This window comes from Anser brachyrhynchus (genome assembly GCF_964034855.1).
Source record: "Anser brachyrhynchus genome assembly, chromosome: 10".
In the NCBI taxonomy this organism is placed as follows: Eukaryota; Metazoa; Chordata; class Aves; order Anseriformes; family Anatidae; genus Anser; species Anser brachyrhynchus.
This window is the reverse complement of record NC_137705.1, coordinates 6,437,271-6,449,870: the sequence shown is the minus strand read 5'-3', so window position 1 is coordinate 6,449,870 and position 12,600 is coordinate 6,437,271. Positions and strand designations below refer to the sequence as shown.

At 48.8% G+C, this 12,600-nt stretch overlaps 1 protein-coding gene across 1 annotated transcript in view; it reads right to left on the bottom strand.

Moving 5' to 3' along the window:
* The window catches only part of LRIG1 (leucine rich repeats and immunoglobulin like domains 1), an 87,578-nt gene that overhangs the window by 4,752 nt on the left and 70,226 nt on the right, over positions 1 to 12,600 (bottom strand). Inside the window, exons 10-16 of the mRNA XM_080606404.1 lie at positions 9,080 to 9,151; positions 7,743 to 7,814; positions 5,775 to 5,938; positions 3,739 to 4,059; positions 2,844 to 3,125; positions 1,881 to 2,300; positions 455 to 577 (exon numbers count right to left, since the gene is read on the bottom strand). Coding sequence (XP_080462530.1) covers positions 455 to 577; positions 1,881 to 2,300; positions 2,844 to 3,125; positions 3,739 to 4,059; positions 5,775 to 5,938; positions 7,743 to 7,814; positions 9,080 to 9,151 — 1,454 coding nt within the window. The remainder of the gene's footprint in view (positions 1 to 454; positions 578 to 1,880; positions 2,301 to 2,843; positions 3,126 to 3,738; positions 4,060 to 5,774; positions 5,939 to 7,742; positions 7,815 to 9,079; positions 9,152 to 12,600) is intronic.

Genomic DNA, 12,600 nt, shown 5'->3' with positions numbered 1-12,600 from the left:
AATGCTGTATAAACATAGGAGAATCTCAGTTCAGAACACTTACCTTTTCCTTCCTAATGTACTGTGTTTAAATACTGTAAAATCCCAGCATTAATTTCTAAGCCTGAAGGCAGGGACAGGCAATGCTGATGTATTCTCTAGTAGAGCTTAACCAGGGGTAGCTCTGGTGCCAAAGAACTAATCCAAAATTAGCAAAAAAGTACTCCTTAGGGCCTGACTGAGCAGTTTCTGAAGCAGTCTCCGTGCATAAGTGCAGTTATTACTGGGAGAGGGTGGCTTTGTAAAGCAAAAGGCAGATCCTTGTTTTGCATAAATGCAGTAGCTGGAGAATTACATGGTGAAGATCTTTCAGATAACTCTTAACAAGCACAAAGTACTTTGTACTGTGATTTTTCCCTCCTTATATCAAATTCAGATACAGCATTACAGAAAAAATAATTAAACTGGTTCTCACCATTGCTGTCTATGTGCCCATTAGGCTGTTGGTTATCTACTCTGACGACCGCTTCCTGCCTGTCAGAAAGAGTCCCTTGTGAAGACAAGTAGCTCGGCACGTCTGGAGGCACAATAGTCTCATCTAGAGCAATGGGAATAGAGAAATATGAATTCCTAGTAGGACGTAAAGGCTTCTGCTTTCATTGCATCTAAAATCACATATTCAAGAGGGATTTGGGACCAGATCTAGACATGGCATTTTCCCTAAGTGCAACAAATTAGAATTGAGCTGCCTAAATAACCCCTGCCCCTCAGAGGCCCTGCTCCTGACTTCTCAAAGCCCGAAGCTGTGAGGTTTATTGCCACTAAGCCATTCTGGATGTTTGCATTTGGCATGGTCAGTATGAGGTAGGTTGCAGGGGAACCATCTCTTCAGAACACGTACATCCTTATCCCCAGAAATTCAGAATACCTCATTTGATTCAAGTCCTCGGTCTCCCAAAGTCATAAGCAACAGACTTCTGGAGAGCGGGGATTTTGATTCGCTTAAGCAGGCACATCTAAGCCCCTTAGCTACCCTGGGCTTTCCCTAGTTCTTATCAGGCAATTTCAGTCATACAGACACCAAAATGTCATACACCTCTGTCATACAAACACCAAATGAAACTCAATTACACCAGGATTGAATAAAAGGGAAGAGAAAATCCCACTTGCACATTGCGCTGGCCATATGGGACCCAATACTTCCTACCTAGCTCATGTCTTCAGAATACCATGTCATACTACATCTAAAGCTAGCAGTAACACAGCAAGGCTGCAAATCCAAGAAGGGTATGGAAACCTTAAGCTCATGCCGTTACTTCTGTACAGAACCTGTAGAAAGCTGAGGGCAGAAGAGTTTTTCTTCACTGCACCATTTACTTTTACTGCACCAAATTATCCCCTTTGAAGCTCAGCAGGAAGCAGTAAACACCGCTTCTTTGCCCGAAAAGTGAGGGATGCCCCATATCAGTAGGGTTACAACAGCCCTTACGAAAGGGTTTTCCAGCTTCTAAGTCTATTTTTGCAATATTTTGAATACAAAGCCTTTGAAAATACAAATTCCCAAGAAGACAGATTCCCAGCATTGTGGGCATAATGCAGGCTGTCTCAAGAGTTAGCATTTGTGGTCATGGAACATCAAAGTAGCAAAGCAAGGGAAAAAAAAACACTTCCAAGTGGAAAAGACCAATCTGGAGAGCCAGCCAAGGAGAGCAACACAGCTCTAAGCACGTTTCAGCAGCAAGCGACTGCTGGTTCCAGCTTCTGTAGCCACGAGAACCACAGAGATAAGCCAATTGCTTTCCCAGTGTGATTGTGGCTACCTGACACACCAGTGGGGCCTCAGTGGGAAGTCTGACAAGACAAAAAGGTTAGGGACAGCCTCAGCAGGAGACGAGAGGTACCTGTGTTGGTGACACTGTATTCTTCGCTCTTCTTCCTGGTTTGGTAGATGATGCAGACCCAGACCAGGGAGGTCAGCACGATGCTGCACACCACAGCGATGGTGATGATGCCCACCGTGGTACGGTCCTTCCGACAGCCAAGGGACTGTAAGATGCTGACGTGGCTGTGCGCGCGCTCCGTCCCCAGGGTGTTGGACATTTCACAGGTGTATTTCCCAGCATCTTCCAAGACAACGTTCCTAACGATGAGCAGCTGGTTGCCAGAGGTGAAGTGATGCCTTTCCGTCACCACCAGCGGCTGGTCGCCTTTCAGCCAGGTAATGCGCGGGGGTGGGCTCCCCGTGGCTTTGCACTGGAGAGCCACGGTCTCACCTACAGACACTACGTGGTCCTCCAGTGGATGGATCAAAGATGGTGTCTCTGCAGGGAATAAATGCCAAAATTAATTATTCAGGATAGTGTGACAACCATTTCTTTTAACAGTACTGAACATAACTGGTGTTTCTGCAGACAAATATACAGCAATGCGCTGCGTGGCCATGTCCCAGGAGCACACCATGACAGATCACAACCAAATCACAACCAAAGACTTCTCTTAAGCAGCTGGTGTTGGTCTTCCCAACAGAGAAACGCCCTAGGATAAGGGGCAGTGGCTGACAAATGAATAATCTGGTAGGGCCAGAGAGAAGGAGTGCAATTTCCTCTTGAAGTAATTTTCCCAGGCAGGAAATAGCATGGTTAGAGGGGCTTCCCTGGCACAAGAGGAAATGCAACTCAAAGCTCCTTTTTAAACTGGTGGGGTATTTTTCATTAGTTAACTACAGTGTAAAAGGATGAAGTAAGATTAACACAGAGTAAGTACCACCTCTTCGTCCCATTTCTGTGTCTGCAACTGCCAGAGAGCCTGGATTGCCGTCCCTTCCAGTTCCCACTTGGTCTCTCGGGGGCACTAAGGCATCTTACCCAGTACAGTCAGGGTGGCGTTTGCAAGCACAGACCCCGCGGGGTTCTGAGCTGTGCAGCTGTAGACACCCATGTCTTCGATCTTCACATCCGTGATGAAGAAGACGTCGTCGTCAGGCATGACGTGCATGCGGCGCTCCCGGGCCGCGGGGAAGTCGGTGCCCCCATCTTTCTGCCAGGCAATCTGGGGGGTGGGGTCTCCTTCAGCCGCACACTCCAGCCGCGCCGTCGTCCCTGTCCGGCTGGTGATGTCGTGGGGAGTTTTGATAAAGGAGGGCAGCACTGTTAGAGAAAAACAAGAAAAGAGATGAGCAATTCCCTGGGAACGCGCCATCTTCCAGGCAGTTCGAACTGCTTTCCTTCCTAGGCAGGACGTGGACATGGTGTTTGCTCACAGGCACCAGGACTGCAAGCGGCTTTTAAATATCTCAGCTGCTGAGGGGTAACCCCGCATTTCTACAGCACGTATCTGTCCAAGGTGCCCCCACACGCAGCATCATTAGAGCTGGGATCAGAACTAATATTTTTCTATGATTAACCTGAAATCAAAACCCATTGTCCCTCCTACAGAGAGCTTTCAATCACTGTTGTTGCTTTTCTTTCTATCCTTTTACATTCCTATGGCAAAGACTCTGTTGGAATAGCCACAGACAGGTGACTAACGCCACTGAGAGTGTGCAGAAGTGCTTGGCTGCATGGCAGCCGTCACAAGCCTGGCACTGCTCCTCTCGGCATTTCTCAGCACCCAGAGACGCAGGCAGCTGGTGTGAACTGGCTGGGAGCTTCTCACCATCAGGAATGGGCCCTCAGGAGTAACCAAGGGCCAAAAGCAGGCCCCAGAGAACTGAACCACCTCAGGACGAGGGAAGGAACCAGAAAGCAGCTTTCTACTCACCGTTAACAGTGAGCCGGGCCTTGCTGGAGTAGGTGGAGCCAAAGTGGTTGGTGATGATGCACTGGTAGCGGCCTTCGTGGGCGAAGGTGACGTGCCGGAGGTGCAGGATGGTGGTGTACTCCATCACCTCTCCGTCCTTCGCCCGCACGTGGGCAAAGTTCTCAATCTCGGCGTTGTGCAGCATCTCGTTGTCCTTCTTCCACGCAAACATCATGGGGGAGCTGCTGCTGCTGGCAGCCGAGCAAGTGAAGCGGATGTCCTTCCCGAGGACTGCCACCGTTGTCTCGGGCTGGATGATGATCTGAGGCTTGGGGAAATCATCTGAGAGACAACAGAAAGCAGAGTTAGTTCTGGGCTGTAAGGACAGACTGGGACAAGCAGAGATGCAACAGAAAATGAGACATTACTGCACATCTGTCTTTACATCCACCGCTCTCTACACCAGAAAAGCTGCTCACTCTTGCACAGCACTCCACCTTCGGGACAGTGCAGATGTGCCGTGCACAGCTCCACTGAGCGGCTGGTCCAAGCTAGGACACTGTTCTCTGGTTTCTTCTGAGATCAGCAGAGACAGTCACTCAGAGGCATGAAGCACCCCGAAGGTGCCCAGCTCTCCTCACCAGTGCGGTCGAACCTCAAAAAGGTCTGTGCTATAATGAAGCAGCAGGAGAGAGCAGGGGGGCAGCTAAAGCATAGGGCTGCAAATGCCACCTCTGCGGGTAAGGCTCAGGAGCCTCATTTAGGATGAGTGCAGCCTGCACTCAAAACAGAAGCAGCTGTATTCGCCTGTCACCCTTCCAGGGTGGAAAGCTTTGTACACTCATGCTCTGCCCTGAAGACTGTTGGTTTTAGCAGGGTTCCAAGCAGATTCATTTATTAGATTTCTACAAATGGTGTAATTTAATATTTGACTAAGGTTTAATTAAGAAGCCAGGCCTCTGGAACCAGGAGAACTAGTGTGCCTGGAGGCCTTGGAGAGGCAAAACTGTCTTCACTTTGTGATGTTGCTGTGGAGATGGAGCCTTCGTGATCGTGTCTTCCCCGTGAATGCAGCAAGCCTCCCGGTCTCGCTCTGACAGAGGCCATATATCAGCCCCAGCACTCAGACCTGAGGGACATGGGACAGCAGCTGGAACAAAGCTTTCGCTCAGTTTTTAATGCAAGTCATGTGCCGAGCTGAGTTAAATGGCGTTTTCAGAAGCTCAGTTCTCCTACAGCCAGCAGCCATGTGCAGCTCCACCTAGGATCCACGATGCTTGGCACCACAGAGCGGGGACTGGCTCCCAAAACCAGGTGTTTATTTTGCCCAAAACCTGGATGCACGAGTAGCATCGCTGTGGCCTCCTTCGATCATTTACATTTCTTTTCTTTTCTAGAGAGGCAGTAGATGCTTTTTACATGCTGGGTGTTTAGCAAAGATAACCACAGCTCACAGGCAGAGTCAGCTGCAGTGGGAGAACACCGGTAGGTGAACACCGTTTAGATAAAAAAACAGCAGCAGAAGAAAAAAGAAGATTATAATGCAACTGTTAGCGGTCGGTCAGTTATGTGTGACACCTTACTGGACCAATAAAAGGAGCTGCAATGGAGAGATTCTGCTCTGCTCTTTAACCCTTCGTTCTTGTTTCCAAGAGGGAGAAAAGATGAGCGAGGAACACAAGGCTACACAACAAGCTCAAAGCGCTGCAGTAGGAAAAAAATGATAGCTGCAGTCTTGGGAATATCAAACCAAAAGGACCGTGCAGCTGTGCTGCCCCGTTTAGAACTGGAACAAGCATCAGTCCCTTTTGATTTAATACTCAGGGAGCTCCGTAAGGAATACACTACATGCAAGCAATGCGCTGTGTGGTTTTGGTGGGAAATAAATTGTAGCCAATGACAAATTTTTAAAATGCAGGCTTGGGCTTCCTTTGATCCCATTGAATAACAAAACAAAACAGAAACCCTCTCGTAATAACATGCTAGTAGTCAAAGAAAATGTTTCCCAAGTGAGTTCTGCCCTTCATACAACCTCAAAACACACAGGCAAGACTTACCACACACAAAACTTTCTGGCAGGACAGCAAAAATGCTCTTGCTCTTCAGTGACTCAGGATGGGCGCAGGTGGCCACCACGAAGGATTGCAGCTCCTTCTCAACTAACCACGGGGGCAACCATTTCAGCTGGCAGTCGCAGAGGAAGCTGTCGCTGTTTATGTGGCTGCAGGGGAACAAAACCAACACGAGCCTGCTGTGACTCCTGCGTGGAGAGAAGGCTGCAAAGCTCCCGGCCCTTTCATTTTGGTCACATTCCTCCCCTCCCCTCAGCATGGGTGGAAGGAAAAAGGGACTGCAGGGCTGTCCTCAAGGCACTAATGAAGCTAAATACATCACACATTCAAGCAGCATTTCATCTCTGCATACAGCAACCCACTCCTGTGCTCCCTGGTGCCTTGTAATTATTATCCACTTTCAGAGTGGTCCCTAGCAGCAGTGACCAGTCACAAATGGTACAAAAACATTTCTCAGCACCCTAACAGTAACTCAGCAGCTTCTGTTAAGAAAAGAAATGGGAAAAAGATGCAAATGAAGGGGAGCTTCATTTTTTTTTTTAAATCTGGGCTGAATTGTGGCTCAGCATAGCTCTGAGGGTAGTGGAGAGCTGCATGTTTACATCAACGGGGAATTCAGACTGGTCTGGTTTGGTCCAAGATCCCAGAAAAAGCCAGTGTGATCCCTCACATCAAATGTGCGGGTGCCCCAGAGACTGACGGAGAAATCCTGCCCCGCAGTGCTACAGGTTCTGCAATAGCAGAGTATCAACAGCACAGCAGAATCCCAACTGCAGCACTGTGTGATAGGAAGGTGTAAATCTCCTCCCGTTTTTATACTTGAAAACCTTGGGAAATCCTGAAGAAACTAGCCCTGAAAAGTGAAAAGGAAGAAATGGACCGGAAAGGGATGGAATGAGGGAACACGGGGATTTGCTTTTCCGGAGTTGTCCGCTTTGCTGTCCTAGACAGATGTGCTGCCCCTAAAACAGGTGATGGCATAAACGCTGCTGGCTAGCTGGGAGAGTTCAGAGAGACCTTTAGTATTTAAGACTTTAATAAAATGTATTCTGCACTTGTATGTCATCTCTGAAAGCCACCTCTGCCAAGACATAAAGGCTCATTCACAATATCTGGCATCCCACAAGCTCTTCTCTAATTAGATCAGATTTTCTCCTCAGTTTTGTTTCAACAATGCAATAGATGCAGCAGATAAGGTGGTTAAAGAGACAGTGAGCGTGCAACCTTTGTCTTACTCCACAGTCACAGGTACTTGATGTCCTTGCTAGCATCACCTGATTCCCATTTTCAAAGTCAGGAAGAAGATCCTGAACCTACCCAGGTACCAAAGAAGTGACTCCTTGTTCCACAGACTTTGCACTACTCCAGAGTGCAGCAAATGCACTGACGTGGATTAAATATTTATAGAGAAGAGGAGAAAAGGAAACCAGGCAAGACTGGAAACAGTGTCTGATAACAGCACGGAGCCCAGGCTGGAGCACAAGCAGCAGCTCTGATAACACATCCGTATTTTTACACCAGAAGGCTGGATGACAAGCGGATTCAGTTCAAATGGTGCTTATCGCTGAAATGTCAGTACTGTACGTGGACCCTAAACATAGGCACAGCAGAGGAGCAGATGGGCCACTGGGATTAAATCTGTGACAGCGTGAGAAGGAGAGATGGCTAAGAGGACCAGGGCTGGACTTCCTGAGCGGAGATGAATAATTGCACAGATGTGAACCTGCTGGAAGAACCTGTTTCGATGATCTAATTTCACTCACTATTAAATGCAAGATGTTCCCATGACAGCCACTCGTGTGTAAAAATACCCTGCCGAGGAGGACAGCGGGAGGAGGATATAAATGAGTGGTGATGTGAATAACACCCCCTTGCAAACAACGTGCTACTTCTCACGTCCAGGGCAAGAAAAATCCATGCCTCCTTAATGGTGTGTACAGTCCAATTACTTACAGCTGCCGCAGGCTCTTCATTTTAGCAAAAGCATCTGCTTGAATGGAGCGGATGGCATTATCTCCAAGGTTCCTGCAGAACACAGACAGAGGTGGTTTGAGCAAAAGAGATGTGACAAAATCTCTCCGTATTTAAGCAGTAAGTCTAGCAGCAGGAGGTGAGATGGCAGCTCCTTGTTACAACAGTACGCACTCAGAGCTCACACAAACAGCCTTCCACAAAACGTTTTAGTATTGAACAAGTATTGCTGAGCAATAGTAAAAGAACAAAAAACTCAGGAATAAATCGCTAAGACAGTCCATAGCCCACCTCCTCACTACCCTTTCTCAGTCTCAGCTACCTCCATCACCCAGGGCTCAGAAATTCCTCAGCCCTCTCAATAACCAAAGATAGTCAGGAATGTTGAATCCCAGGCCAGACCTTCAGCAAACGTAAAGAAAGCTAATACTTGCACTAAACAGCATCTGAGAAGTTATTTGAAAGTGACTTTGAGAGGATATTAGAGTGCTTGAAAAACGCTGCAATGTTTCCACAGGAAGGTATTCTTAAAAGCTTCCCTTGCAACTGTCGCTAATTAAAAAATATCCCTCGTCCTCTGAGGAGGGATAGTGTCAGATTTAGGGTGAAGTGCGGGACAGATAAATGCCAGCACTGCTTGCGGAGGAAATCTCAGCACAGCGTTAATAAGGGACCCTTTATCGGGGATGGTACCCCCCAGTCACAGTCCTCACCCCTCAGTATGCTCTCAGTGGCCACACCGTTTCTTAGGATCAATGGCCAATGGGACATCTAGAACAGAATCACACGTACTCGTCTTAGTTCAGAAAGGAAGCTATTCATGAATCACTGCTGGAGTCATCAGCCTTGGGACATAAAAAATATTACATAGCAGCAGCCAAAATTCACTTCTTGCAAATCGCTCTTAGGCAGTGGAGCTGGACGGGGATGTTTGGTGCCTGTATCATAGGCACTCGTGTGCCAGCCTCTAGATTTAGGAGGAAGTCGGGGCAGGGGAAGAGGAGGGCACCCTGCATCTGAAATAGCCGAATTTCATTGCGAACAGCCTGCAAAGAAGCAATGTGCAAGGCGGTATTTATCCAAGAACAAGTCAAAAAATTAAGAGCATGCAGATTTGCCATATGCTCTATAACTTTGTTCCTGGCACAAAAAAAGGCCAAAGTTGAGGAGGACTTATAATGAGAAGGAAGCAGGTGGCCCCCACAAATGGACTGGCTTCTCAGTTTACAAAGACGCTATTAAATTGCTAGCAGATCTCTCAAGCAGCTACTTTTGGCAGCCCCCCCTCCCCAAACTCCGAGGCATGGTGGGTTACTCACAGGTGCTCCAGGGCCTCCAACCCTGAGAACGCTTTCTTGGCCACCGACTTGATCTTGTTTCCAAACAGAGTTCTGCAGTTTCCAAACATCCAGTGCCAGATAAACAGAAAGCGAACGGGGAGAGGGAGGCAGAAAAAGAAGGAACACAATTAGCGTGGCTTTATCTGATGGACGCGCTCGGTGCAAGTCCCAGGAAATCTGAACTGCATGGAGATTAAGAGGGCTGAAGTGCACTCGCTTTCCCGCTCCTGAAATTAAACCCTTTTATCTGTATTCGAATTTAATAGTGATGACAGCACAAAAGGGAATGTGCCGTATCACATAAAGAGGCAGGTTTGCTCCAGTGCTTGGAAACCAGCTCGTGGAGTAACACAAGGTCCCCTCCAGTCTTTGAAGGCTGGCTGTGGACAGGATTAAATGCAATGACAGTTTAACAGGATTTGGGGCTCTCCCTGCACCACTTTTCATCTCTGACTTCTTCCCAGGCAGTAAAAGAGCAGCGATCTATTCGCTGCAGGTCGGGTATCCACACCGAGGCCAGGGGCTGCCTCTGGGCTGCGTGCTCGCAGCACCTCGCCCACGTGAGTGCTGACTTCCTTCCTTGGCCTCTTACAAACACGACATTTTATACAATAAATAAGAGCGGCGTAGTAATTCCGAGGGCCAAAGGGAAGAAGAGGAAAGGCAATAATGCACAGGCAGCCCTGAGCCGAGGAGCACGCCTGCCTCCATCTGTGGCCGCGGAGCCTTCCTCCCCACCGGCCGAGCCAGCTGCAGCCAGCCCAGCCCAGCTGCTGCTGGCAGAGGTACAGTGCTCTGTAAATATTGACCGGTGGTGACTGGTCAGGGGCAGGGTTCACGCAAAATGGATGAGCCCCTCAACTGTTTTAAAAAAACATCCACCGATGTCGTTAATTAGGAAATTCTTTCCTTCCCCGAGCTCTCTCTGTGTGAGGTTTGTCTTCCAGGTGCATCTTTTATCCCCCCTTGCTTCACACGGCTTCCAACACAAGTCATTGCTAACAGCTCCGGTAAAAGGGCTGCCGCATCAGGTGCTCTGGTTGGTTGGGTTTTCCTGCAAGATTCTTCCCTCAAATACAGGGTGCCACCTACGTGCTAATAAGGCTCCAACACTGTGCTCACTGCACTGCTCGCTACCAGCTGTGGAAAGGAGGCTGGGGTACAAGACGAAACACGTGTGGCCATTATACGAGCTCATCCATTTGCAGGAGCTTCTTAGGGCTCTCCACAAAGCACCATTTGAGTGAGTGTCAGGACAATCTGGTGGCTCGCCACCGCCACCCAGAAAGGACAGTTTCCATGCGGGTGACACAGCGGATGCCACACGGAGCAGAAGGAAAAACGGGGCTCATCAAGGCTCCAGAGAACTGCAATCTGCTCTATAAACAATATTGTCCTAAATACCTAGCGAGCTTTCCTCAGCATCCCACTACAGCACCAAACCCAGCATATCAGAGCTTCTACCTACTGCATTTTACACCACATTACTGCGTGGCTTTATACAAGCTACGTGTACAAGCTTTACACAAGCTACAAGCTTTATACAGTACCCCACGCACCAAAGGCTGTATGCAATCACGTGTACCATCATTTGGTAAAAGGTATCTCGTATTAGTGCAGGCTTTGAGAAGTCCATTAGAACGGTTAATACAGTAAATAATTCACTGTATGCAAAGTGGCCACAAGGCAGCAGCCATACAAACTAATTTAAGGAACCATAATCCTAAATGAGTATGGAACAATAATCCTAAATGAGTGCTATGCTGAGCTTGGATTTGATAACTGGAGATTTCTGTGTATGGTATACAGTAAATCTTGAACTTTGAAAATCTGAGATACCGATTCTGTCAACTTGCCCATCTGTGCAGAGGCAAGCAGGACCTCTGGGGTGCAAATACACCCGTCTATGCGCTGCTTGTGAAGGTGCATACGGTTTTATGGTTACATTCATGGGAAATACGTTAACGTATTGGTAATGACGCTGTGCTCCAGCAAACGCATTCAAATCACGATGCCTTTCAGACCTCAAACAGTCCCTGCTCTGACTCGGGAATGCTCTGAACCCAGCGGCCCCCTTCAAAGGGAGGCGCGCGTGGAGGTATGCAGCTCTGCACCGAGCGCCCCCGCCGCCCAGCCGCGCTCCGCCGCTGCCGCGGAGCTGGGCGCAAGCATGCTCTCCTGGTGGCTGCACAAGTGTAATTACGCGCCAGGCACGCCGTTCATTAGCAAGCAGCATTTTCTCCTCCAGCCAGTTCTGCACCTGCAGGAAGACCTCAGTCACTGAGTGAGCCGTCAAGAAAGCGGGCACGGTTAGCAGCTTGAATAATTAGGGAGCGCGGCGCTCCCCGGCGATTCCACCGATGCTTTTTACGCTTCGGTGCTTCTTTGACTCTCCCTTTCTTGAAGAAACGTTTTAATTTAGGCCTGTGCTCTCCGGCCTGGAGAGCTTCATATATAATTCAGAGAAGGCTAAAGTGACTGGCCTCCCCACCTCTCAGTTTAACACCTTCATTTCAGCGAACAGCCCTCTCCTCGCTAAATCCTTTCAGAGGCTAATCTGTGCCAGATCAAAGGGGAGCGGCTTTTAAGGCAATCTCCACAGAGCTGAGGTGATTATTAATTCATTGGAAGGTCTCCTCTGAAGTGCCCATTTATTTTTTGTATGCTAATGCATTTAAAGCCTATTGACAGTTTAAACACAGGCCTTAAATCAGGCAGTGAAACGTTCTCTGTAGAGGCTGATATTTTACTTTAAGAAAAAAAAAATCCCTGCAAGAATAACACTCATTTCAGCCTTAGAAGAAATTACATGTTTGGGATTTAAGTGCTGATGAGCTTGAGCAGAGCTCCCCAGATCCCTCTAAGAGTGAACACTCCCAAGTCTCCAAAATGCCCCAGAATGAAATAATTTCATATTCTGAGGGGTTTCTAGCCCTGCGGTGACAATGAATGACTCCAGCAACTTCTCTGCTCCTCTCTCCTACCTATGGCAAGAAAAGCGGCCACCTTCCGAAGCCGCTGCTGTGCTGGCTGGTGAACGTCAGACAGGACACGTCTCACAGGGCGCGATAGCTGCTCTGCCCCGAGCACCCACCCCGCACAGCCCTGCAGGCTGCCTTTGCTCCTTCCCTCCTCCCACACCTCCTGGCCTCTGCCTGACCCCCCCACTCATTCCTCCTGCTTGCTGAGTCAATCCTTTCGCTGATCTCTTTCCCCCAGTGCCGCCTCCTCAGGCTTTTTCTTTTTCACCCCTCTGCAACCATTTGCCCCCAGCACTTCGGACACAGCCCAGTGACGCAGGACCTCCGCTCGTGCTCCCATGCCAGCGGCCACGTTGGAGGGATGCCCTGCGGTGGCTGTCCCACCAGGACAGCACTCTCTGGTATCCTCTCCCTCGTCAAAGCAGCACAGCTTTCAGATTCGGTCCTACAGCCTACAATTCCCTCTGGACAAGGCCTCTGCTCCCACTGCCCCTCCGGCCATTCTTACTGGTTTCGTCA